The 24116-nt window shown below is 45.5% G+C and overlaps 1 protein-coding gene across 1 annotated transcript in view; it reads right to left on the bottom strand.

Moving 5' to 3' along the window:
* Positions 1–22842, bottom strand: part of slc7a11 (solute carrier family 7 member 11) — a 32232-nt gene extending 9390 nt beyond the window's left edge. Inside the window, exons 1-8 of the mRNA XM_079557284.1 lie at positions 22725–22842; positions 18371–18652; positions 13577–13703; positions 8916–9031; positions 8132–8257; positions 6583–6682; positions 6465–6509; positions 1780–1903 (exon numbers count right to left, since the gene is read on the bottom strand). Of these exons, the coding sequence (XP_079413410.1) occupies positions 1780–1903; positions 6465–6509; positions 6583–6682; positions 8132–8257; positions 8916–9031; positions 13577–13703; positions 18371–18620 (888 nt within the window). The 5' untranslated portion in view covers positions 18621–18652; positions 22725–22842. The remainder of the gene's footprint in view (positions 1–1779; positions 1904–6464; positions 6510–6582; positions 6683–8131; positions 8258–8915; positions 9032–13576; positions 13704–18370; positions 18653–22724) is intronic.
* Between the last annotated feature and the right edge of the window lie 1274 nt (positions 22843–24116).

Raw genomic sequence — 24116 nt, 5'->3', positions numbered from 1 at the left:
CAAAATTACGTGATGAAAGTGCGACAAAAAAGTGACGAAAAAGCCACAGAAGAGCAACAAAAAAGTGACGAAATTCAATAAAAAAGCAACACAAATGTGACAAGAATGTAACAAGAACATGAGAACAAACGCGATGAAAGTGCAACAAAACAGTGACAAAAATGAGATGGAAAACGAACGTGAAAAAAGTGACGAAATATCCATTTAGATCCGTTCTGTAGGTTTTAGCTTTCAAATGAGCCGTTCCTCTGCCCTACAGAAGCTCTGCAGCCGAGAAGCTTTAGATTTGGTTAAAACCGAACTATAGATAATGCACACGGTTGGGGCGGGGGGTGAGAGGTTTTTAAAACGAGGCAGTGATTGTGCCTTCAGCCGGCGATGTTACGGCACAATGTTAATTCAAACATAGCTAAACACTGCCCCCAAGTGGTCTTACAGGGAAGTGCAGACAACTCTAATGAATGAAATGCACTTTGTTTGACGCGTAAAACGAAATGTCCTTTTTCATTCACTTTGTTGACATGTCGAACTTTCAGCACAGTGTTATTCTAATTTTTTACCAGATCCAAACATAAAGATAAAAACGAGACGATATGCAGCAGGTGAATGGGGAAAAAAATATATTTAGAGAAGTGATCAATTTGAAACTTTTGCTGAACATCACAGATATGAATATGAGGGGAAAAAAGGTATTGTTTTCATGTTAAAAGAATGATATTTTATGCATAAAAATGGCTAACAATTCCGATATTTTTAGCGATGAAAACTAAATACAGACAGATTTATGGTTTTATTTTGTTGATATATATATATATATATATATATATTTTTTTTTTTTTTGCAAGGTAACTCATGTGCAATAACTTCCGTATCAGAGTCGCTTTATCAACCACCTCTGCACCATGACTGTAAACTTTTAAAATCTTATACAGAGTCAGTCGGCATTGCGTCGTACAAGGGGGCGTGGCCTCACTGACGAGGAAGGAAGTATGTTTTGGGAAACACAATTTTTCACCCTTTTTAGCCAAACTTATTTATCACACACAAATAAAGTCAAGTCTAAATCTGGTCCATATGGATTTTTTTTCACAGCACATTGTTCAGTAGAAGCGAAAAAAACGTTGTTGCAGCTAGAGCTAGCTAGCGTTAGCATGTAACATGAAGCGCCATGTTAGCATTCTCCGTTATTTATGTATTTATGGGCTATTGAACCACTTTCTGCATCTTTATTGGGTAGAAAACTATAATCATAATTCAGAATTTGTTAAAATAGTTTGAGAAATTATAGAAAGTTTAGATTTTTCTCTTTTTTGTTTCCCCCCTCGACCCGCTTCAAACATGACCATATAAGGGCGATTTCAGAGATGCCGACATCCAGGGGAGTAAAGTAGTTCAACAGCCCATAAATACATAAACAACAGAGAATGCTAACATGATGCGTCATGTTACATGCTAATGCTAGCTACGACAGCCGTTTTTTCGCTTCTATGGAACACAAAAAAAGTGAAAAAACCTAACAACATGGGATAAATAAGTTTATATTCCCCTAGAAAGCGGCTATAAAGAGTGAGGCCACGCCCCCTTGTATGACGTGATGCTGTTTGTATCCATCTATTCTGACCTAATTTTTTCTTTATTACTATTGATATCCCTTGCTTTCCTTTCATTGTGCATAAGATACCTCTGTAAAGGATAAGTGACTTTTTTCCCCTGTATTGTCCCATTTCCATGCGTTTGCCAGTGTGGATGGATGTATCTGTAGAGCAGAGATCTTCTTACCACAGCCACCGCCTCCGAGGCCAGCAGCTCGTCCACAGACATCACGCTGAAGTAGGCCACGTTGGTCAGAACATAGCAGGACGTCACCACCGCCATGGAGATGCAGATGGCCAGCGGGAGGGTCCTGGAGGAGAAAGCACCACATTCATTGACTTTGACGTACTTTTGCATATTCCATCTGGCATCATAGTATCTTATCTGATCATGTGACTAAGGCTGTAATTTACCATTAGGTACCAGACGATTATATATTCAGTATATCATGTGACTAGCACTTGTTTAGTCAATGTCTGCAATAAAGTTTGACTCTGACAAAAATGGAATTCTGTAAAAATAGACTGACCAACATCAAGTGAGCGATTTATATTTATGGATAAATATTAGTCAGATGAACTGAACTTAAGGCGGAACGCTGCAGGCGAATAGGGGGAGAAAAAAAGAAAGATTTCAAACTTTTGTACTTTTGCAAAGGATGAGTGCATAGACTTGATCTTTTTTTGCATTTTCTGTTGGCTCCTTCCATGAGAACCATCTTTTTGCTGGATACCAGAACCCTGTTCTAATTTCTGTTATGGTTTATTGTAGTAACAGTAACGCGTACAAAACATCATAAAATAAGCATACGGGGTAAGTTTTGTCATTTTTATACTCCGACATGAAAACTAAGCTGAAAACGAGCTAAAAATCTCCACTTCAACCACTGTGTGAAAAATCAACACTTTCACCTGCCGTGTCTCGCCTTATAACAACAGCATAAACCAGCACCAAGGACTCCTTTTAAAGCTAAAGCAGCTTCATTCCACCTCATAAAAGGAATGCTTCCATTGACACATATTGTAGGCTTGTTGAACAAGACATTTCCCACCTATTGAGCAACGAGACAATACACAGTGTCAGATAATCTAAGGAACAAAGACAAGAATTTGATTCCGTGAAAAAAGAGTGCAGACAAAAGGGGAGCCATTGTCATTTTGGACCGCTCAGCTTTTGTGAGTGAAGTACGAAGACAATTCGAACATTTCTACAGGAGAATGGATCACAATCCCACTGCGATATTTAAATCAAAGATAAAAAATAAGTTGGATCGTCTCCTTGCGAATAATGACGACCAAATCAGAACATGCCTTCATGCCAGTTATTAGCCCAGTGACACCGGTCCAGTATGTCTAAAATCCACAATCCGGCCGATAGTTTCTTCAATAAGCTCAAATAACAGAGGAGATATCAGCTTTTGTTGATTAGGACTCCATGGAGTTTCTCAAAATGTTCAAAACGATTGTTGTCCCAGAGCAGTGTTTTCTTACCACCATGGACATCATTGTCTTTGTGCACCCATGTTCCATTTGGCTACTGAAGTCTTCTTAAACCTACGCAAAGATTGTTCACCCAGCACACAACGTATTACTGACCTAATTAAGATTGTACTGACTTCTAACTATTTCATGTCTGAATCTGAATTCTACCTTCAGATATCACGAAGCTTTATGGGATCAAAGATGGCCCCCAGCTTTGCCTCGCTCTACTGTGAATGTTTTGAACAGGACGTCGCGCTCAACACAACTTGCAATCTACACTCAGAACACAAACCGACTACAATCCGAGGTCTACCATGGAGTATGGCTCACAGAAGATGAACTTCTTAGACATTCTGACATACGAAAAAGTCTATTCTCCATGGCAAATCGTTTCACCCAACGCCACTGAAAAAGAGCTTTCCCATGTCTCAATCGGATACGACGCATCTGCAGCTCAGACACTGATCACCAGACTCAAGCAGATGATTTGGTGAAATGTTCAAACAAAGAGAATACCAAAAAAAAGAATGAGTTGTGAAGGCAGGCAACAGGTTTGATTCCATCTCTGAAAACAAGTGTCTGGAACAAAAAAAGAACCAAAGAAATCCCAGAATTAACTGCACCATCCACTCAGCCATGGGTAAAGAATTCCAACAAATCATTAATAAACGCCGACACATTGTACGGTCAGATCCAAACTACAGGAGTTCTCTCTTCCACACGCAACCTTACTCTTTACAAAATACTACTGCGCGCAATGCAACTATACCCAAAAGACAAGAACTTTCAATCACCCAAGGACCAGCGCGCTCTTCGACATCAAAGGTGTCTTCAGTTGCAACACAAACAATGTTATTCACATGTTAAAATGCCTGTGCGGCCTGGCCTATATCGGCAAAACAACCAGGCCGCTGAAAAAATGGATCTAAGGACACAGATACTAAAAGTCCAGTGGCCTTCCACTTCAGACAGGCTCAACACAACGTTAAGTGCATTAAAGGGACTAGATGCAAGTTGGTCCTTTTAAACACAGTACTGCCACCTCAGGTCAGAGTCCTGCACCGGGTTGGGTACCCGTGAGTCTTCGATGGGTAACCACAAAAGTTGCTGAAACGGGCGGATTTTATATCCTGGAATTTTACCTGCGGGTCGGCGGGTAGTTGGTACCAGCACAGTATTTAATCTATATCATGATGATGTCTACAGACCAAACCACATGGCCCCCGCTGTTGCTTCTAAGACATGAATAAAAACGTTTTCCTGATTCTTTGTGCTTTGGAGTATAGTTTTACCAGCCTACATTTCTATGACACTTGAGACCAACCTCGCCTCTTTCTTCTCTCCCTCTCCTGGATATTATTTCAATTTGTGTGGGTTTGGAGTGTGTAGTGGCCTACCTGTGTGTCCAGCGATCATGTCATGATAAAATCCCCTTAAAACATGTATTTGTAATCCAGTGCGTCCTTTATTTAGATCGCGCCCGTGTTTCCATAAGTTTATTGATTGAGAGATTCCTTCTTTCCAGACGGTGTTTCCGTTTCACTTGTGTCTATATGATGTAGTAGGAGTGGTTATGTTGTTCCAAATTCAGATGATCAATACATTTTTCCTGAACGTGTGTTTTTACTCCTCCAGCCTCCTCACGTAGCCGCTGATTCCCACCGCTCTAATGGACCTGCTGCCATGGTTCTGTCCATTCGTGTTCTGTTCCCCCTTGATTTTGTTTAGTGTTCTTGTCCTTAGTGTTTTATTTTGACTTTGTCTGTTCTGTCCTTGTGGTTTTGCTTTCGTTCCCCTGTTGATGACCTGCCCCGCCCTAATGTGTTTCACCTGTTCCCTGTTCCTTGTGTATTTAGACCCCTGTGTTTTCCCTCGGCTTTGTCGGACCGTTGTCTTGGTTTGAGTCCATGTCTGTCTGTGGTCGTCTACACCTGCTTGAGTTCAGAGTTTGTTTTGCATCCGTGTTTGCCTTGGATTTGTCCATTAAATTTATTACAAATTAATACATTAGCATCACGATGTTTCGTTCAGATGTGCATTGAAACAAATAAAGTGCTTCAATATGTAAGGATTAAACAACGATGAGCCGTACATTAGACGTGCATTATAGTGCATTATAAATTATAACCGTCTAATGCACGGCTCCGAGTTGTTTAACCCGCTTATACCAGGGTCCCACAAACGTAACATTTATAATAAATGTTTTTTTCATTGACTAAACTCACTAAATATGCCAGACCACCGGGACTATTTTATGTGGGTTATTAGCCGGTCACTGAAGGCTCGTCTCAGAGCGAGTCATTCTCCGCAGCTATTACGAGGATCTCAGTCAGGCTCAACGACACAACATCAGCACAGAATCACAACACAACAGGACTAACCCGGCACTTTTCCGTGGAAGTAAACACCGATATGCAGCACTCGTGGGCAGGAGTTATTTCACTTTTACGCTGTTTAGCCTGAAGCTAGCTAGCTAGCTCAACCAGCTCAACTGTTTATGGAAACAGCTGCGGTGGAGTCGCTCACACCTGGGCCCCCCAACTGAAACTTTTATGATTGACTTTACTAATCCAGCCAAATATGCTTAAATGCAGGATCATTTTATGTACGCCTGAAAATCATGAATAGTGCCTTAACCGTTTTCAATAGAAATGTTAAGCTCATATTTTATTAACAGTAGCTAACCTAGCTGCTCACTCTCCTCTACTTCCCATTTATCAAACGTTTTGTTTTGGCCAAAAACATTGAAATTAACACAAAATCCATCTCATACGTTCCTGTCAGTCACTAATTACGTGTTTATCTGATTCAGCTGTGTCATGCGTTGCTATGGCAATGCCCACAGCGGAGTGATATCCCAGTGATTTAACTACCGGACTACGTGTGCGGTTATACCAAAATAATGCACGCTTGTTAGCACCCACCAGCCAATCAGAATCGAGTATTCACCCAGACCATGGTATAAAATGCTTTTATGTGTGATTTATCACAGGCACGGGTGGGTAACGGGTAGAATGTGAAAGGGTCCGGGCGGGTGCGGATTTAACGCTGATATAAACATGGGTTTACGGGCGGAACATGTAGGGAGAGGAAAATGCATAATTTTAACATTTATAAACGCTGTATAGTCCCTTTAACAGAACACCCATTTAGGCCTTGTATGATGTATAACACTGGCATATGTAGAAAGTGGTGCTTTACAATTGGGGGTCCGGCCTTTGGTCCTTTGACAAGGAAGAAAATCGGCCCTTCACCAAACAAAGTTGCCAGCCCCTGCTATATAGGGAATCATGTGGACGCTCTAAAACAAAGCCTCCGCCCTCCATTTCCTTGCATAGGATGTAAAACCCAGCTCATACGGTGTCTATCTGCAGACAAACAGAGACTCACCGCTCTGGGTTCTCGATCTCTTCCGTCACAAAGTTGAGGTAGAACCTACAGTGCAGAGAGCAGGGTGTTACTGTGTTACTGTCGTCCGCTGGGAGGCAGAGGGAGCCTGCAGACCCACCAGCCGGCGTAGGCGTACATCCCCGAGTAGAAGGCCAGGGGCATTCCTGACAGCTTAATCTTACTGGTGTCAAAGGCGTTCTCAAAGTTGGACGTCTCCCCTGAAAGCAACACAAGAAATTAAATCAGGGTGGCCCAAAACGTCTGGCTCATGGACTCAATATTTGTGTGCTTTTCATTCTTTGGTCCAAACTGCAAAAGGCACAACATTGTACATCACACATCTATTGTAACCACAATAACGTAATGTAGTGTGAAACATACTTGAAAACTAGTTTAACACGTGTCATAAAGTTGATCTAAGTTGATCTCTTCTTGTTAGTCCAGTATTGATTAGAATAAGTCCAGTCTCGGGTCTGCTCGTGCTTTAGAGGGACGAGAAGCTGCAGTGGCTTTGTCTCCCCCGCGGCTGTGGCTCAGCAAGGTAACATAAAATTATTCCCCAGTGTAGATAAGCCTTGATGTCAAAGGTCAAATCCTTCAAGTATCTGAGGGCCAGGAAGCTGACGAACACAAAAGAGTCTCCGTCCATGAGAGATACCTTTTGAAAGCACCGTCCTCATCCAAGCTCAGAAAATCATTGAGAATCCATCACATTTTCTGAATGGTGAATATGAAATTCTCCCATCAGGAAGACGGTACAGAGCACACAGCTTCAAGGACAACAGATACAAGCTCTCATTTCTCCCCAACTCTGTGTCTCTTTTAAACAAACGGAAGGATAAAGAGCAGGTGAAGAGGCGTCAGAACTAAGATGAACTCAATTGCTTTATTGTGATGTACTGGTTGCACTGACTTGCACTGACTAGCTGAATTGTTTTATATGAATATCAAGTCTCTGCTCAGAGCAAACGAAACGCTCCTGTAGCACTTAGGAAGTAAACGTACCAGATACTCCAGCAGCAGAAACAGCTTTTTCGTGATGCTGTCATTAGCTCATGGAACTCTTCACAAACAACAAGACGGATGGTAAATGTGACTTATCAAAGCTCTAGTTGTTAGCGAGCACCATATGTTTAGCTCGTTTATTGGTATTGTCTGTGTTTTTAAGTATTTATGGGCTGTTTTAACCACTTTGCTCCTCTCCATGTCTCTGTATCTTTATTTAGTGGGAAAATATATTAATAGTTAAGCATTTGTTATGGTAATGGTGGAGAAATGGGAGAAAGATCATTTTTCTCCTCTTTGTTTTCCCTCTGGCTGCTTCGAACATGACCATATAATAATAATGTTAGAAACCTGAGTTTGGACCATGACTAGAAGGTTTTTACTGTCCACCCTTTCATTCATTGTCTGTCACACAAAAAAATGGGTTTCATGAGCCTTCGGTAACCTAGCCTGTCCAAACAGCACATTTCAAAGACACAAACAAGATTATCTAAACAGTCCCCCAGACGGAGCAGGTCACTGGGTCAGTGCACATGTCTTTGAGGACAGCTGTGAGTTTGGGACTGTCAACACACAGATCATCTCCGTGTGACTGATTCATAAGGACTGCAGTGTTTCAACAGTACCAATATAGGGGCAAAATCAGGAGAAACATTGTGTACCTGCGAGGAGCCGGTAGAGTCCTGGCACTATGATGATGGCTATGGCCAGCAGTTTGCTGAAGGTCAGGAACATCTGCAGCCTGGCCGACCACGTCACACTCATGGCGTTCAGGTACATGACCGCAGCTGAGGGTGGGCGATAATGACAAAAATTAATATCCAGATATTGTTGAGCCACTTCCTCGATAGCGATGATGAAGCAACATTTTTTTTCACAAACTGCTGGGAATAGGCAAATGTGCTGGCAAACATCTATAGAGACAAATATATATTTGAGCGGCTAAAGCAAACAACAACAAAAAAAACACTTGATACCTTTCTGAGAAGTATATTCTATTGTTTCTTTTTTGTTGGTTTCTTGACATTGGAGACAAACCTGATATTGTAAATTTGCCGATCCTCCACAGATTATTGTTCTGTTTTCTGGTTCTGAACGACAAATATTTTAGAATCGGTTTAAAGTACTGGGATTGAAAAAAAAAATGTAATGGTACCCAGCCCTATTAATGGATGGCACTGTAAGAATCTTGGATTGATTTGGGAATGGCTGTTGTAGACGATATATGGCCCACTGTGAGGCAGACCATGCACTGATGAAGATATTAGCACTGTTTAAGATGTAGTAAAGGCCAGGAAAGAAAGTTACTATTATAAACCAAAGGCCAATGCTGTGACCACTATACTGGAGTCAGGATTTCTGATGGTTAAATAAACGATTAAATCTCAGTAGAACGGAGTGTGCAGAAGAGGCTGGCGCTCGGTCACGCCCAAAGGTTGTACTCACTGATGCCCATGGTGGTAGCCAGTTTGATGGCCAGAGGAGGGATGGCACAGGGCATGAAGAGCGGCTCCAGGATGTACTGTCCAAACGCCAGGGAGATGACCGCCATGGCCGCCGGCCTGTGGGCACAGAGCAGAGGCAGCGGGAACAGTCTAGGTTTAGAGTGGTAAGTATACTTTAGTGCAAATGAATGAGGCTGTAGTTCTCTACAGCTTTTACTGTGTCAGTGCGGACATACGTTATCCCATGACATAAACTCTGACCTGATTTTATTTTTGTTTACCTCAACGAAAGAGGGAGTGAAAGTTTAATCTGTCCGTTGTTTCCAAACTCATTCCTGACTTTGCTAAAACATTTCAAACATCCTAACTCAAAGCACGTTTCCAAACTTTCAGGGTCCACATTTATCTCAGGACCAGTCAAACCGCACTAAAACCCAGACAAGCATAAGCATTGCATGGAGTGTTTTCATTGACATTTTACTGGGTAAACTTCAATGTCCCCTCCTGGAACCGCCACCTTAACGTGGTGGAGGCGTTTGAGCTCCCAAATGATCCTGGGAGCTCTGCTGTCAGGGGCTTCGTGCCCCTGGTAGGGTCTCCCATGGCAACAGGTCCTAGGTGACGGGTCAGACAGAGAGCGGTTCAGAAGCCCCTTATGAGAGACCAACAGGCCCGGTTAGAATCATGAGGCCGTCCTTCTATGGACCCACCACCTGCAGGAGGAGCCATAAGGGGCTGGTGCAATGTGATTTGGGCAGCTCCAACAACTGCCCCCACGACCCGGCAACGGACAAGTGGAAGAAGATGGATGGATGGATGGATGGATGGATGGAACTTCAATGTTTATGTGTCTATGTGGGCTCTCAGTCGTACAGATGCTGTCCATCTTCGATGAAGGTTCTTGAGTCATCTTCTGTACTCTGTAGTTGACGTGTAGGGCGTTTTGTTTCTCATCCAAATGGATTTCAGAATCAGAATAGTTTTTATTGCCATTGTTTGAGAACAGACGAAGAGCAGCTCACAAGACTCCTATGGACAATGAAAGAACAAGGACCGTGACGCCGCCCGGCATGGCGCAGCCGGGGCCCCACCCTGGAGCCAGGCCTGGGGTTGGGGCTCGAACTCGAGCGCCTGGTGGCCGGGCCTTTGCCCACGGGGCCCGGCCGGGTACAGCCCGAAGAGACGGCGTGGGCCCGCCCTCCTGTGGACTCACCACCCGCAGAGGGATCCGTAGGGGTCGGGTGCAGAGAGGACTGGGTGGCAGTCGAGGCCGGGTGCCTCGACGACCTGGTCCACATGCGCAGCTTCTGGCGTTCGGGACATGGAACGTCACCTCGCTGGGGGGGAAGGAGCCTGAGCTTGTGCGGGAGGTTGAGAGATACCGGCTAGATATAGTCGGGCTCACCTCCACGCACAGCTTGGGTTCCGGATCCCAACTCCTGGAGAGAGGCTGGACTCTCCATTTTTCTGGAGTTGCCCGCGGGGAGAGGCGGCGGGCTGGGGTGGGTTTGCTCATATCCCCCCAGCTCAGCCGTCACGTGTTGGAGTTCACCCCGGTGGACGAGAGGGTCGCGTCCCTACGCCTTCGGGTCGGGGACAGGTCTCTCACCGTTGTCTCGGCCTACGGGCCCAACATCGGTGCAGAGTACCCGGCCTTCTTGGAGTCCCTGGGAGGGGTACTAGATAGTGCTCCGACTGGGGACTCCACTGTTCTGCTGGGGGACTTCAACGCCCACGTGGGTAACGACAGTGAGACCTGGGAGGGAGTGATTGGGAAGAACGGCCTCCCCGATCTGAACCCGAGTGGTGTTCTGTTATTGGACTTCTGTGCTAGTCACGGTTTGTCCATAACGAACACCATGTTCGAGCACAAGGGTGTCCATAAGTGCACGTGGCACCAGGACACCCTAGGCAGGAGGTCGATGATCGACTTTGTAGTTGTGTCATCTGATCTCCGGCCGCGTGTCTCGGACACTCGGGTGAAGAGAGGGGCTGAGCTGTCAACCGATCACCACCTGGTGGTGAGCTGGATCCGCTGGCAGGGGAGGAAGCCGGTCAGACCTGGCAGGCCCAAGCGTGTCGTGAGGGTCTGCTGGGAACGTCTGGCGGATCCCTCTGTCAGTGGGGTCTTCAACTCCCACCTCCGGAAGAGCTTCACCCAGATTCCGGGGGAGGCGGGGGACATGGAGTCAGAGTGGACTCTGTTCTCCTCCTCCATTGTCGATGCGGCTGCTCGTAGTTGTGGCCGTAAGGTCTCTGGTGCCTGTCGCGGCGGCAATCCCCGAACCCGGTGGTGGCGCCCGGAAGTAAGGGATGCCGTCAAGCTGAAGAAGGAGTCCTACCTGGCCTTGTTGGCTTGTGGGACTCCTGAGGCAGCTGAGAGGTACCGGCAGGCCAAGCGTGCTGCGGCTCGGGCGGTCGCAGAGGCAAAAACTCGTGTCTGGGAGGAGTTCGGGGAGGCCATGGAGGAAGACTATCGGTCGGCCTCGAAGAGATTCTGGCAAACCATCCGGCGCCTCAGGAGGGGGAAGCAGTGCTTCACCAACACTGTTTACAGTGCGGGTGGGGGGCTGCTGACCTCGACTGGGGATGTCGTCGGGCGGTGGAAGGAGTACTTCGAGGACCTCCTCAATCCCGTCGTCACGTCTTCCAATGAGGAAGCAGAGGCTGGGGGCTCGGAGGTGGGCTCGCCCATCACCGGGGCTGAAGTCACCGAGGTGGTGAGAAAGCTCCTCGGTGGCAAGGCTCCGGGGGTGGATGAGATTCGCCCTGAGTACCTTAAGTCTCTGGATGTTGTAGGACTGTCTTGGCTGACACGTCTCTGCAACATCGCGTGGCGGTCGGGGACAGTGCCCCTGGATTGGCAGACCGGGGTGGTGGTCCCTCTCTTTAAGAAGGGGGATCGGAGGGTGTGTTCCAATTACAGAGGAATCACCCTCCTTAGCCTCCCCGGTAAGGTCTACTCCAGGGTGCTGGAGAGGAGGATCCGGCCGATAGTTGAACCTCGGATCCAGGAGGAACAATGCGGTTTTCGTCCTGGTCGTGGCACACTGGACCAACTCTATACCCTCCGTCGGGTGCTTGAGGGTTCATGGGAGTTCGCCCAACCAGTCCACATGTGTTTTGTGGATCTGGAGAAGGCGTTCGACCGTGTCCCTCGTGGTGCCCTGTGGGGGGTGCTCCGGGAGTATGGGGTCCGGGGCCCTCTGTTAAGGGCTGTCCGTTCCCTGTATGACCGCAGCAGGAGCTTGGTTCGCATAGCCGGCAGTAAGTCAGACCTGTTCCCGGTGCGTGTTGGTCTCCGCCAGGGCTGCCCTTTGTCACCGGTTCTGTTCATTACTTTTATGGACAGAATTTCTAGGCGCAGCCAGGGGCTGGAGGGTGTCCGGTTTGGGAGCCTCAGAGTCTCATCTCTGCTGTTTGCGGACGATGTTGTTCTGATGGCTTCAACGAACCAGGACCTCCAGCACGCTCTGGGGCGGTTTGCAGCCGAGTGTGTAGCGGCCGGGATGAGAATCAGCACCTCCAAATCCGAGGCCATGGTTCTCCACCGGAAAAAGGTGGCTTCCCCTCTTCAGGTCGGTGGGGAGTCCTTGCCTCAAGTGGAGGAGTTCAAGTATCTCGGGATCTTGTTCACGAGTGAGGGACGGATGGAGCGTGAGATCGACAGACGGATCGGTGCGGCGTCAGCAGTGATGCGGTCGCTGTATCGGTCTGTCGTGGTGAAGAGGGAGCTGAGTCGGGGCAAAGCTCTCGATTTACCGATCGATCTACGTTCCCACCTTCACCTATGGTCATGAGATTTGGGTAATGACCGAAAGGACAAGATCGCGAATACAAGCGGCCGAAATGAGTTTCCTTCGCAGGGTGGCTGGGCGCACCCTCCGAGATCGGGTGAGGAGCTCAGCTACCCGGGAGGAGCTCGGAGTAGAGTCGCTGCTCCTTCACGTCGAAAGGAGCCAGCTGAGGTGGCTCGGGCATCTGTTCCGGATGCCTCCTGGTCGCCTCCCGCGGGAGGTGTTCCAGGCATGTCCTAGTGGGACAAGGCCTCGTGGAAGACCCAGGACACGGTGGTGGGACTATGTCTCCGAGCTGGCCTGGTGTCGCCTCGGGGTCCCCCCAGAACAGCTGGAGGAGGTGTGTGTGGATCGGGAAGTTTGGGCATCTCTGCTGAGACTGCTGCCCCCGCGACCCGGCCCCGGATAAAGCGGAAGAAAATGGATGGATGGATGGATGTTTGAGAACAGGTTCACAAACTAGGAATTTACCTGGAGTTGAACAGGACTTTGAGAAATGGGAGCTCACAGCCAATCACCTTCTCCCGTCTGTATTGACCTTTTATTTAACCAGCTTAAGTTTCCTCAGCTGCCGCAGGAAGAACATCCTCTGCTGGGCCTTCTTGATGAGGGAGCTGATGGTTGGCTCCCATTTGAGGTCCTTGGAAATGGTGGTGCCCAGAAAACGGAATTCCATGGGACGGTGGGGCAGTGTCTTTCAGCTCAGTCGTGGGCTAGTAAAAGACCAGTGGGAGGGGTTAGCTTGGCAGGCCCCTCCCCTCTATTAATGGCTACCCTCAAGCCTTGATGTTACACTAGGGTCAACTTCTCTTGTGGTTGAATACAATTAGGCTTCCAGAGGCCTTCTGTCTGGACTGAGAGTTACCTGAGCGCGATGAGCTCCACCCACAGCCGGATGAAGGCCATCTGAGGTCCGAACGCTGCAAGGATGTAGGTGTAGTGGCCCCCAGACTTCTGGATACATGTCCCCAGCTCAGCGTAGGACAGAGCCCCTGCAAACGGGAAGCAGGGAAGAAACAGTACAGATGTGTTCAGACAAGAGAATGGAAGTTGCATTTACTTTAAATGCAACAGAGTCTTGGTGTGGTGCCGTGTGTTCAGACTGTACTGTTTGAGTTAATGCAAACCTTTTCTGTGATTTCTACCACATTATAAGGCTGGTCATTCATTAAAACATGCCTGAGTTGTGTTTGTTTCTCTGTCATCCAGGAGTTTTCCGTTGTAGATGAGGTTTTCAACTTTGAAAACCTCTGCTTGAGTGTTTCGTTTCAGTCATGCGTGTTTGAGTAGGCCAGTCGTTTAAAGTGTGTCCAGACACTAGACCCAACTTTTCTGCTGACAAACTGTATACATGGTATTTTAAAAGTACTGTCAGCTTTTCCCAGTCCAATTCTGAGACAAAGATAGTGCCCAGTATGGATGGCTCCTCACGGACGGTACAGAGACTGGGGCGGAGCTGACACAGGCAACAAACCGACTGGGGCCCCACTAAATCTGGATTTTTATTTTAGATAAACATAGTTAAATGAGGATGCAAAGGAAGAAGGAGGTGGCGTGATGTCAAGGCCTGCAAAGCCCCTCTGCTGACCTAAACATTTCTACAATAACCCAGATGTATTTCATTATAGGCCCTAATATTATTTGAAAATAGCTCGACAGCCAATCAGAGGCCTGGGTTTACATGCCCCAGGACCTTCTTGTGCCCCTGCTACGGCTAAAACAACCGAGAAATCTGTTGTTCTTATCCTTGAACTTTGTTGTTATCAAGGAAATGAGTATTATTACAGATTTGCCATCCCTACCGCTATTGTTTTTTTTTTTAAATGGACCCAGAACAGGAGCTTGTCCAGACTTATAGCCCCTGACGCCTCCATTGCGTTTGGTGGGAATGAACGTTTTAATATTTGTTTCTTAAGGCAATGTCAAGTAAAACATGAGTTGTAATGTAAAGTGGACACACACACTGGCTGTTTTCCAGAGAGTCGAGGCGATCCGAGGGATAACGTTCCCAAGCAGACACATGGAACAAGAGGGCAGTGTAATATAACTGGCTTACTCCATAAACTGGCTCGCCTTGGTCTGACTTTTTTAGAAACACTGCACTTTTATCATACACTACGGAACATGACACATTTATTACTATTATTTTATTATGAGATCATTGCAACTTCATTCAGAAATAAGATGTCTCTTCACAATGTAAGTAGAAGCTCCATTGACTTGAATGAATTTTCCAACGTTCTACCGGTCATTATTTTTTGATAGAGGACCCCAGAAAAATATAATGAACACTGCCAATGGCAACGGAGTTCGTGCTTGTAATACAGGTCTTTCATATCACTCCGCACGTACGTAGTCGAGGACACCATCTCTGTCCCCGTCACTGCGAGAGAAGTTGGGGGAATCGCTCATGAAGTTTTATGAGTCCGACTTCCAACTTACCCCGAGATTCACCACCATTCCTCCAACTGCACCTTCATCTAAGCAGCTAGCCTTGCTGCTACTAGCCTAGCCACACATTGTGGAATCACAACAAACGTTGCCAAGCAACGCGGAAACTTTTGGGAACTATTTAGGTGCGTTCATGTGAACTGTGGAGCTTGTTTTCCCGAGATGTGACGTCATGGTCCCGAGTTGGTTTGTGTTCATGTGGTTTTTATGTGGGAAAGTGGGGAATTTGACGTCCTCAAATAAAAACGATCTTTTATCATTGATTTGCGCTTAGCTGAGCTAATCATTTAAAATGTCTTAGCATCTGAAAGCTAAACGTTCGTTTGTTAGTTTTAAAAAGTATATCATGTGACACTAAACTCAAAAAAGTAGCAGTGTTTAACTAAAAAGCTCACATTAGACGATAAAAGAACAAATGTGACTTCAGGTGCTGAAGTCGGAAAGCTCGTTTTGACCCGAGTTCCCGTCATTTTTCCCAGTTGAGCATTGAACGCACCATTAGCTGCAGAAATCATTAAATAAACCTTTCAGCATTATACATTATCTCTTACTTAGAGGTTGACGGACATGGGTTTTTCGAAGGCAGTTGCCGATTTTTGGGGGTTTTCATTGGCCGATGCCGATATGCTCATCCTGATTGGATCTGACAGGCTGGTTCACAGAAAAGGCTCGTCTCATTGGTCGATGTGGGAGGACACTAGACTCTGAGTCGCTGAGATCCGGGAAGGAGGGACTTTCCAAAAAATATTGTATAAATATCATTACTTACTTTACATCAAAATGCAATATCAGGTGGTTGATTTTGCACATTTTATAAAATGTGTAAAACATTTAGACTTCCAGACTATCACACAGCAAACATTAGACTTGTAAACGCAGTGACATGTAGTAGTTCTTCTAAGTGTAAAGTTCTCCAGTTCCCTTGTTTCATTCCTCTCCTCGCGTCTCAAATGCAGACAGAGCTTTTCCCCCGTGAGGCTGTCCTGAAGACGACAGTGCGACTCCTTCAGTGGGACTGGCCTGAGCGAGTGCTGAAGCGGACTGAGCCGGGACCCCTCAGAGAAACCTTCGGATACAGTTTTCTGAAAGAGTCCTCTGGTCCCTGAGAGAGGCCCCTGGGAACCATTTACATCTGGCCCCGCTCCAGCCCGAGCTCAGTGAAGGATCAGAGCGCAACATTTCATTTCAGCCTAAAGCCAGGGCTTTGGCAGGGCCTCTGAGGGGCCTCCTGCGGGGGGCCCGGGGCATGGGGCTTTACGAGCAACATAAAATGAGTCTTACTTTACTGTAGCTTCCAGTGCGTTCGTTAAAACTCTTAACACCTCACTGAGAACGCTACGCACTGACCTGTGAGCCGGCTTCAAAAGCCTTTTTTATTAGGAATTAACAACATATTCAGTCCTTACCTTGGGGCAGTTTCACTACAAACCATTTCTAATGTTAAAGTGGACATCTCCAGCATATGGGGCTTTATGAAATAGACTTTTACGTTTTATAATTCGAAAATTACGCATATCTGTAAAGAATTAAAAAGTAACAATGAAATAAAGTGTTAGAGCAGGTTAAGACTTTGACTGAGGCTCCTCCTGCTGGCAGCTGTAGGAATAACTTATTAAAACATCTTTCAGTTTTGATTTACAGCGTGGTTTACAGCTTCAGCTTGGCCTGATAAACTCACTTTGGGCTGAACGAGTCAGAACAATTAAAATGTTGGATTATGGGCTTTAATAATGTGTTTTTGAATGAGCTAATTATAAGTGAAATAATCTGTAAAAAGAAATGTACTTTTGCCTCAATAAACCAAGCTGGAATTAGATATTTTAAAAATCCCTCTGAAAAAAAAAACCTTCAAAATCTTGTACGCACAGTAAAGTGAAGATATTACTGCGTGGGTGTCGAAGTACTCCTGGTATTATTACGCCTTACAATATAGTTCCCCTTTTTATCCGCTTAGGAAATCCACATTGTTTCATTTTGTGTAATTATATTTTAACGTGTAACACTTCACGTAACCATAGCTAAATAGGGAAAACGTGGAAGAGCTTGGTAGCTTCTATCTTCACCTGGTTTGGAGCTATAGAGGAGAGGGGGAGAGGCTAAACGCCGTCTGTGCTGTGTTTGCGTGACTGAGGGCACGCGTGAAGACCCGACAGGTACAAATGAACTCGTCTAAGCTCGGGTAAGAACATATCTCAGTATGTAAAAACAGTGGGATATTCCTTTAAGTCCAAGTGTGTAAAGTGTGGAGCTACTAAAGTGGGGAACGAAAACCTTGAAAAACGGGCCAAAAGTCTGCACAGAAAGGAAATGACCATATTTGGACGATGGCGTTATCTTGAGCTAGCCTGGTCAACCATACTCACTTCTTTGGCTTTATATTGGAAATCTAGGTGACAGTTTAGTTTAGAATAAACCGTATGGCTAGCCACATGTACTGCACCTTCTACAGTACACATGGATGTGAAATATGTGAATATTTGGGAATGAATACTCGTGGGAAAACGGCCGGTGCGGCGCAATGTTAAAGTTTCTGCCTGGATATCTCCGCCTCCCGACAGAAAAAAGCGACAGAAATGTAGGTCTTTCAAATGAAGCTCCAGTGGAGATGGCTTTCAGATTTGGGTAATGCGCTTGTCCTTACCCCCTGCCTGGACTACGCACATTTTCTCCAGTTCGGCTTTACCCAAACCTAAAAACTCCTTGAAAAAAAGGCAAAAAAGCAACAAAAACGAGGCTGAAAAAGAAAAAAAAAAGAAAAAAAAGAAAAAGAAAGAGACGAAAAATGTGGCAACAAAACAGCTACTATCAGTTTTATAGGTCTTAGCTTTCAAATGAGGCATTAGACTGGCCCATAGTCTTCTTCTTCTTCTTCTTCTTCTTCTTCTTCTTCTTCTTCTTCTTCTTCTTCTTCTTCTTCTTCTTCTTCTTCTTCTTCTTCTTCTTCTTCTTCTTCTTCTTCTTCTTCTTCTTCTTCTTCTTCTTCTTCTTCCTCCTCCTCCATAGGCTGTAAACTCCAGCCGAGAAACTTTTAGATTTGGGTAAAGCCGAGCTGGAGGTGGTAAGAGGTTAAGGGAGAAAAGTAGCAAAAACTCTCCACATTGACGTGTCAATGCGTGTCAGATCTGAGTTTTCTCCTGCCGCGTCTGGACTTCGAGGTTTTGCGGATGGATACGTTCTGTTGTAACAGTCGTGCGTCGTCGTGACTGACCGAACAGCGACAGCACTCCACAGGCGATCCACACCAGCAGGCTGACCCCGACGCTGCCCGAGTGCACCAGGATGCCCTTGGGCGAGATGAAGATGCCCGCTCCGATGATGGTCCCGATGATGATGGAGATGCCCCTGAGGAGAGTGACCTTCTTGCCCAGCTCCACCGGGCGCTCTCCGCTCTTCTGCGCCGCAGCGTGGGCCTGGCAGCCGCCGCTCAGGCCCTCGGCGGGGGACGGACTCTGGGTCATCTTCCAGCCGAATCAGCTCCTCTGTCCAGGGCCTGCACACGGAAGAGCAGAGGTGGAGCGGGTCAAAAAAGCACTCGGGTAAATCAAACAATAGATGTAGTTCCTGTATTGATTTTCAGTACTTTGATTTTTAGCAGTACCTGTAAGTACCTAAACACATCGACAGTAGTTTTTGATTCATAAACCTGTGTGAATATTAACACAGAACTGCTAATAACACTGCATCAACAGCAGACGCGCGCCCTTCACTGATTGGTTTATTCCACTTCCTGTTTGCTCGTGTATAATCCGCTCTGGAAACGTATTTGATGCCATGGTCAAAAAACAAAACAAACAAAACGTATGTCGTATCCAGTGGTCCCTCGTTTATCTCGGGGGTTACGTTCTGAAAATAACCCGCAATAAATGAAATCGCAATGTAGTCAGCTTTATTTTTTACAATGATTATATATGTTTTAAGGCTGTGAAACCCCTCACCACACACTTTATACACTTTTCTCACTCGTTCACTCGGGTTCACCCTTATGCCTGATGTTCAATGTGTGATATTTTGTCTAATAAGATTTTTAGATTCACATTACAGTGGGAAACATCGTGAGCTGCTCTCGACTCCGCTGTGCGTTTGTTCAAACTAAGAGACATTTGTGGCTATGACCAACGTTTTATTGTAGCAGTTTCAGCCTCAGAAGGCGAGTGTTTAGCTGAGGCGAGCGGCACATGCTAGCGGTGCTTATTTTCGCGGAAAATGCCAGAGAAAGTAAACGTGGAGTCGGACCCGCTCATGACCGGTCTGTGCAATGTGCTGACCGTCCACAGAGATCCTCTCTGCAGCGAGAGGAGGGCCCACTCTGCGACTAGCCAATCAGGACGCAGAACACAATGTGTGTATGGCGTTCATGCGCTATAAAAAAGCATGAAAAATTGCACTAAAAATGAATCCGTGAAACAGCAAGACCGCGAAAGGTGAACCGCGTTATACCGAGGGGCCACTGTATCGTCTTGCCGTCCCTCCTCGTTCTGTGATTGGTCCCCAAATGTGAAGATTTGGGCCATGGTCCCCAGGCTGCTGTGCCGTTCAAAATGATTCCCAGGCTAGTAAAATCTGTCACTATTTATGAATGAATACCCGTGGGAAAGACGGCTTTGTGAAGCGACGTAGTAGCTACTTCAGGGTTATCTCCACATTGCTTGTGACAATACGTCGTAAAGTAAGCGTCGTACAGGGTAAGTTTTGTCATTTTTATACTCTGACATGAAAACAAAGATTTTAAGGGAGGAAACTCGCTAAAAATCTCCACATCCACCACTGCTTGAAAAATCAATACTTTCACCTGCCATATCTCGCCTTAAAAAGGGGCAAAACATTTTGAACAGAAAGTCCATAGGAGCCATAAGTCCATTCTTAATGTGACAGTCTGTGGGGAACCCCCGCCCCCTCTGCTCGTGTTGGTTATGAACAACAGCCGCAGGGAGCGGCTCAATAACGGCCTCTATCCTATACCTGCTGCTCCTGTTGCAGCATGTACGAATGCAGCAGCTTTACATTTTACACCGCCCAAATGTCATAATTGAGGAAGAAATACCGCGTGGAATGTGCGGGCTTTGTGAGTTTAAAGCTTCGTTTCATGATACAAACAAAACAAAGAGGAGCAACACATCCAAGATCAGAGCAGGTCAGTCTGACTGGCTTGATATTAGCGGCTGGATTGTGCGTTTTTGATAAACGCTTACAGATAACTGACAAATGCAGTGATTCACATGTGCTGTTTAACAATGAGCACACACTGAGCCGGGCCTGTTGATTTTAAAGTTTGTTGCTCACATTTCATCTACAGTGAGTCGTAGCCGAGTGGTTTCTCCCAGAGCTAAGGCACCATTAGCCGCAACAAGCTAACAGCCAGCTCGGAACATTAATTGAAAACAGGCAGCATATTATGCACAAATAACGTAAATTACGCAGGCAACTACTTGAAGCAGCCTTTACGATGATCACACAATGAGTCTTGCTTTACACATGTATGGTTTATTGTGGACTTTTCATCAACAATGAGCTGTAGTCGATTATAACAAGCTAACGGGTAACCTCGAAAAACCATTGTCCACCTGCACAGATAACGTCCGTCTTTTGAGGCGTATGGGCTGGATATACGTAGGCTTAAATACTGGTTAGATCCTGGTGTAGTCCATGGGGGTATAGTTAAAGATCCATAGGGCATGGCAGCAAAGAGAGACTAGAGCCTCCAAACAGCAGTTATTTTTCAGGCAAGAGCCCCTTCCAAGTGTGCGGTGTGGAAGGTTCGTCTCCAAAGTCACTTTCCGGATCAGACGCTGGATCAAATCATATCCTGTGTGGCCATTGTTCACAAAGTGATAAAGTAGCTCCTTTCCAACAATAAAAATTAAAATGCACCGAAAATCGATCGTAGTTTGAATACGTGTGGAGAAAACGAGCGGAGTGTTGTGATGATGCCACAGACAGCGTGTGGGGAGCAATTTTACAGACCAACAGAAGGGTTCGTCATCATTGTGTGCTACAGACTGGTGCTATGTGATTGAAAAAAGCAGGCTTCTTGTGAACTGAGATTTTCCGGGTGGCGGAGATATGCGCTATGCACCTCCGCCACTTGCGAGAGGGCGTCACAAGAGGAGGAGACTGCTCTGATGGTGGCACCGCTGACATTCATTTCCTCGTGTACATCGCGCTGCCTTGTGTCAAACTAAAACCTGTATTTACCCCATCGTGAGCTAAACAATGCTCACATCTCGAGGGAGAAAGAGCTTCAGCGCGCTCGGTCGTAAATGCAAACAAAAACAAATGCACATGTCCCCCCCCACTCCCTCACGACCCCTCCCCCTTCCCGGCTGTGGAGTCTGGTTGGAGGATATCGGCTCTTTACATACATCGCCATTGGCCATGAGGGTTTCTCCCACTTAAATGCCCTAAGTCTGGAGCTGCATGATCACAAAGCGCGCTCCTACTACTACTACTACTCCTACTACTATACAGGGTTTAAAAATGTTAAAATTAAGTATTTTCCTCCCCCTACATGTTCCAGCCATGTCCTAATGTGTAAAACGAGCTCAGACCTGTTCACCACAACTCAAAAAGGTGTTACTTTGGTCCGAATTGTCGTCATGCTCGAGCTTAATATAGAAGCTGCAGTTACACGTATGACCTGAGGTGGCAGTAGTGAGTATAGAATGACCAACTTGCATCTAGCCCCTTTAAATGTCATTAAAAAGCATAAGATTGGATTCAAATCTATATTCCTTTGAAAATCATGATATTGCTCAACAATCTTTTGTATATTTTGTTGTGTCTAAGTTAATCGGAAACACCAAAATTCTGGTCTAAAAACATCAGTGCAGTTTTGGCTGAAATTTAATCAACAATCACAGAAACAATTACCACACAATTCATTTTTATATTTGGGCACAAAATGGCATTCAAAAGCATTTGACTTTTTTCAGCCTGTATAAACCCCATTATATCAAGCTTTAACCTATTGTTTTACTTTGCATTCTTTTTAGAATTTTTCCTTTATGGTGTCTATACAGAATTTGGATAATAAACTGAACTGAACTGAAGAATGGAGTAAAGTTCTCAATAAAAAATGTGACTCGGGCAAAGTACAGATCATCAAAAATTCACTTAAACACAGTTAAAGTAGGTTGACGGTGATTCTGACCATTTTTTAACGCCCGCCTGAACCAAGATCATTTTCTACAGTTTGGCTTTACCCAAATCAAATAGCTTATTGAAGAAAAGCATCAAAGTAGGGACAAAAATGAGACGAAAACGACAACAACCAAAGAACATCAGAAAAGTGGCAACAACGCAATGAAAATGTGAAAAAAAACAACAACAAAAGCCACAAAAGAGTAACCAAAATGTAACGGAAAAGCAATGAAAAGGAAACACACCAAGGAAAAAGACCCATTTAGATGAGTTTTGTAGGTTTAGCTTTTTAAATGAGGCGTTACATTGGCCTATAGGCTGTAACATTCTAGTTTTGGGTAAAGCTGAATGTGCTCAGTTAAGACAGCTGAAAACACATGTCTACTTGGATACCACAGATGTGTGAATAAAGCGTCATACTGGACCTTTGAAAGCCAGGGTTGAAAGAGTGGCCACAGTAGAAGTTCTCCCACCCGTGGACAGGAGCTCCGCACGGGCAGCAGAGATCAGCACTGCCTTCCCCGCCACAGTCCCAATACTCTCCCCTCTTCTTCTTCTCTTCACACTGTCGTCCCGGGACACTGGGGGAGGCTCCTCCTCCAACTGTCAGGCTTTTGTTATTAAAAGGAGTGCGGAGAACACTTCCCTGCGCCCTGACGTGCTGCGGCCAAACAGGAAAACAGGTGGGCTCTTCTCACACAGTTAGATGCAGGTGCCCAGACATCCCAGTTTACCTGGGACAGTCCCAGTCTGTCCCATGTCTCAATGAATGTATCCAAAACCATTGATACGTCCCAGTTTGACTCAACTTCTCCCATTTTTTTCACAGAGGCAGCGTTTTTTCCGTAAAACATACAAATAAAGGTTGACCGACTGATTGATTATATGTGCTTTCCTTAATGCAATGTAACAAAAAAAAAAAAAAAGACTGTTGGCGACTGAACCCATTAAAAGTCTTTCGCTGCAGTGCTGATTCGTCCATTTAACTGACATCAGACCTTTACAAACAAACAGTTTTGTGGTTCAACGCTGAGGAAAAACGTAAACATTTTCTCCCAACGCAAATATCCATTTGTGTCCAAGTCTGTAACGTGGAGAATCTGGTCACTATAGTTCTGGTGTAGCTCTGAAGAGTCTTGGTAAAGGTAAATGAAAGTATGATTCGGGTCAACAGATTTAAATACCTGCAGAAAAGGACTAGTTGGAGGTGCTCACTGGATCCTGCGTCGTAGAGTATTCAGGATACTTTGAAAAGTAGAAAGTCAAGGCAAGTCTGGTCTTACAAGACATTTTTTTATTCAATCAACGCAACGCGTTTCGACTTCAGGGCAGTGTGACACAGCTGTGCAAGCACCTCATTTCAATACAGGTCACAGGTCATGTGACACCTACAGTAGATCACCTGACAGCCTTAGGATGTATACATAGCACAATATTAGAAGTAATAGAATACACTGTGAAAGTGTTCACACGCCTCGAGTGTGAATGTGTGTTTTTTAGGTCTTTTTGTGACAAACTTTCCGAGCACAAATACACAATCAGGATACAAAATGGTGACTACCCCAAAGCTAAACATTAGAAAGAAAATGACATGACAACCCTAAGCAACGATCATTGAAACCATCCCTCAGCACTGTATATATGCCTCAGACCTCCCACATACCTGTTGACTCGAGCGTTTATCGTACAGTAAGTTGTGCCTGGTTGTCCCAACTAGGGCTGCAAAAATCCGGAAAAGTTGGAAATGTGTCCATTTGTCCATTCAAAATAAGTACCTTCAGGGCGGTTATTTTCCTGATAATGACCAGTGTTCTATA

This window comes from Gobius niger, assembly GCF_951799975.1.
Source record: "Gobius niger genome assembly, chromosome: 5".
Lineage (NCBI taxonomy): Eukaryota > Metazoa > Chordata > Actinopteri > Gobiiformes > Gobiidae > Gobius > Gobius niger.
This window is presented reverse-complemented; position numbering and strand designations above follow the sequence as displayed.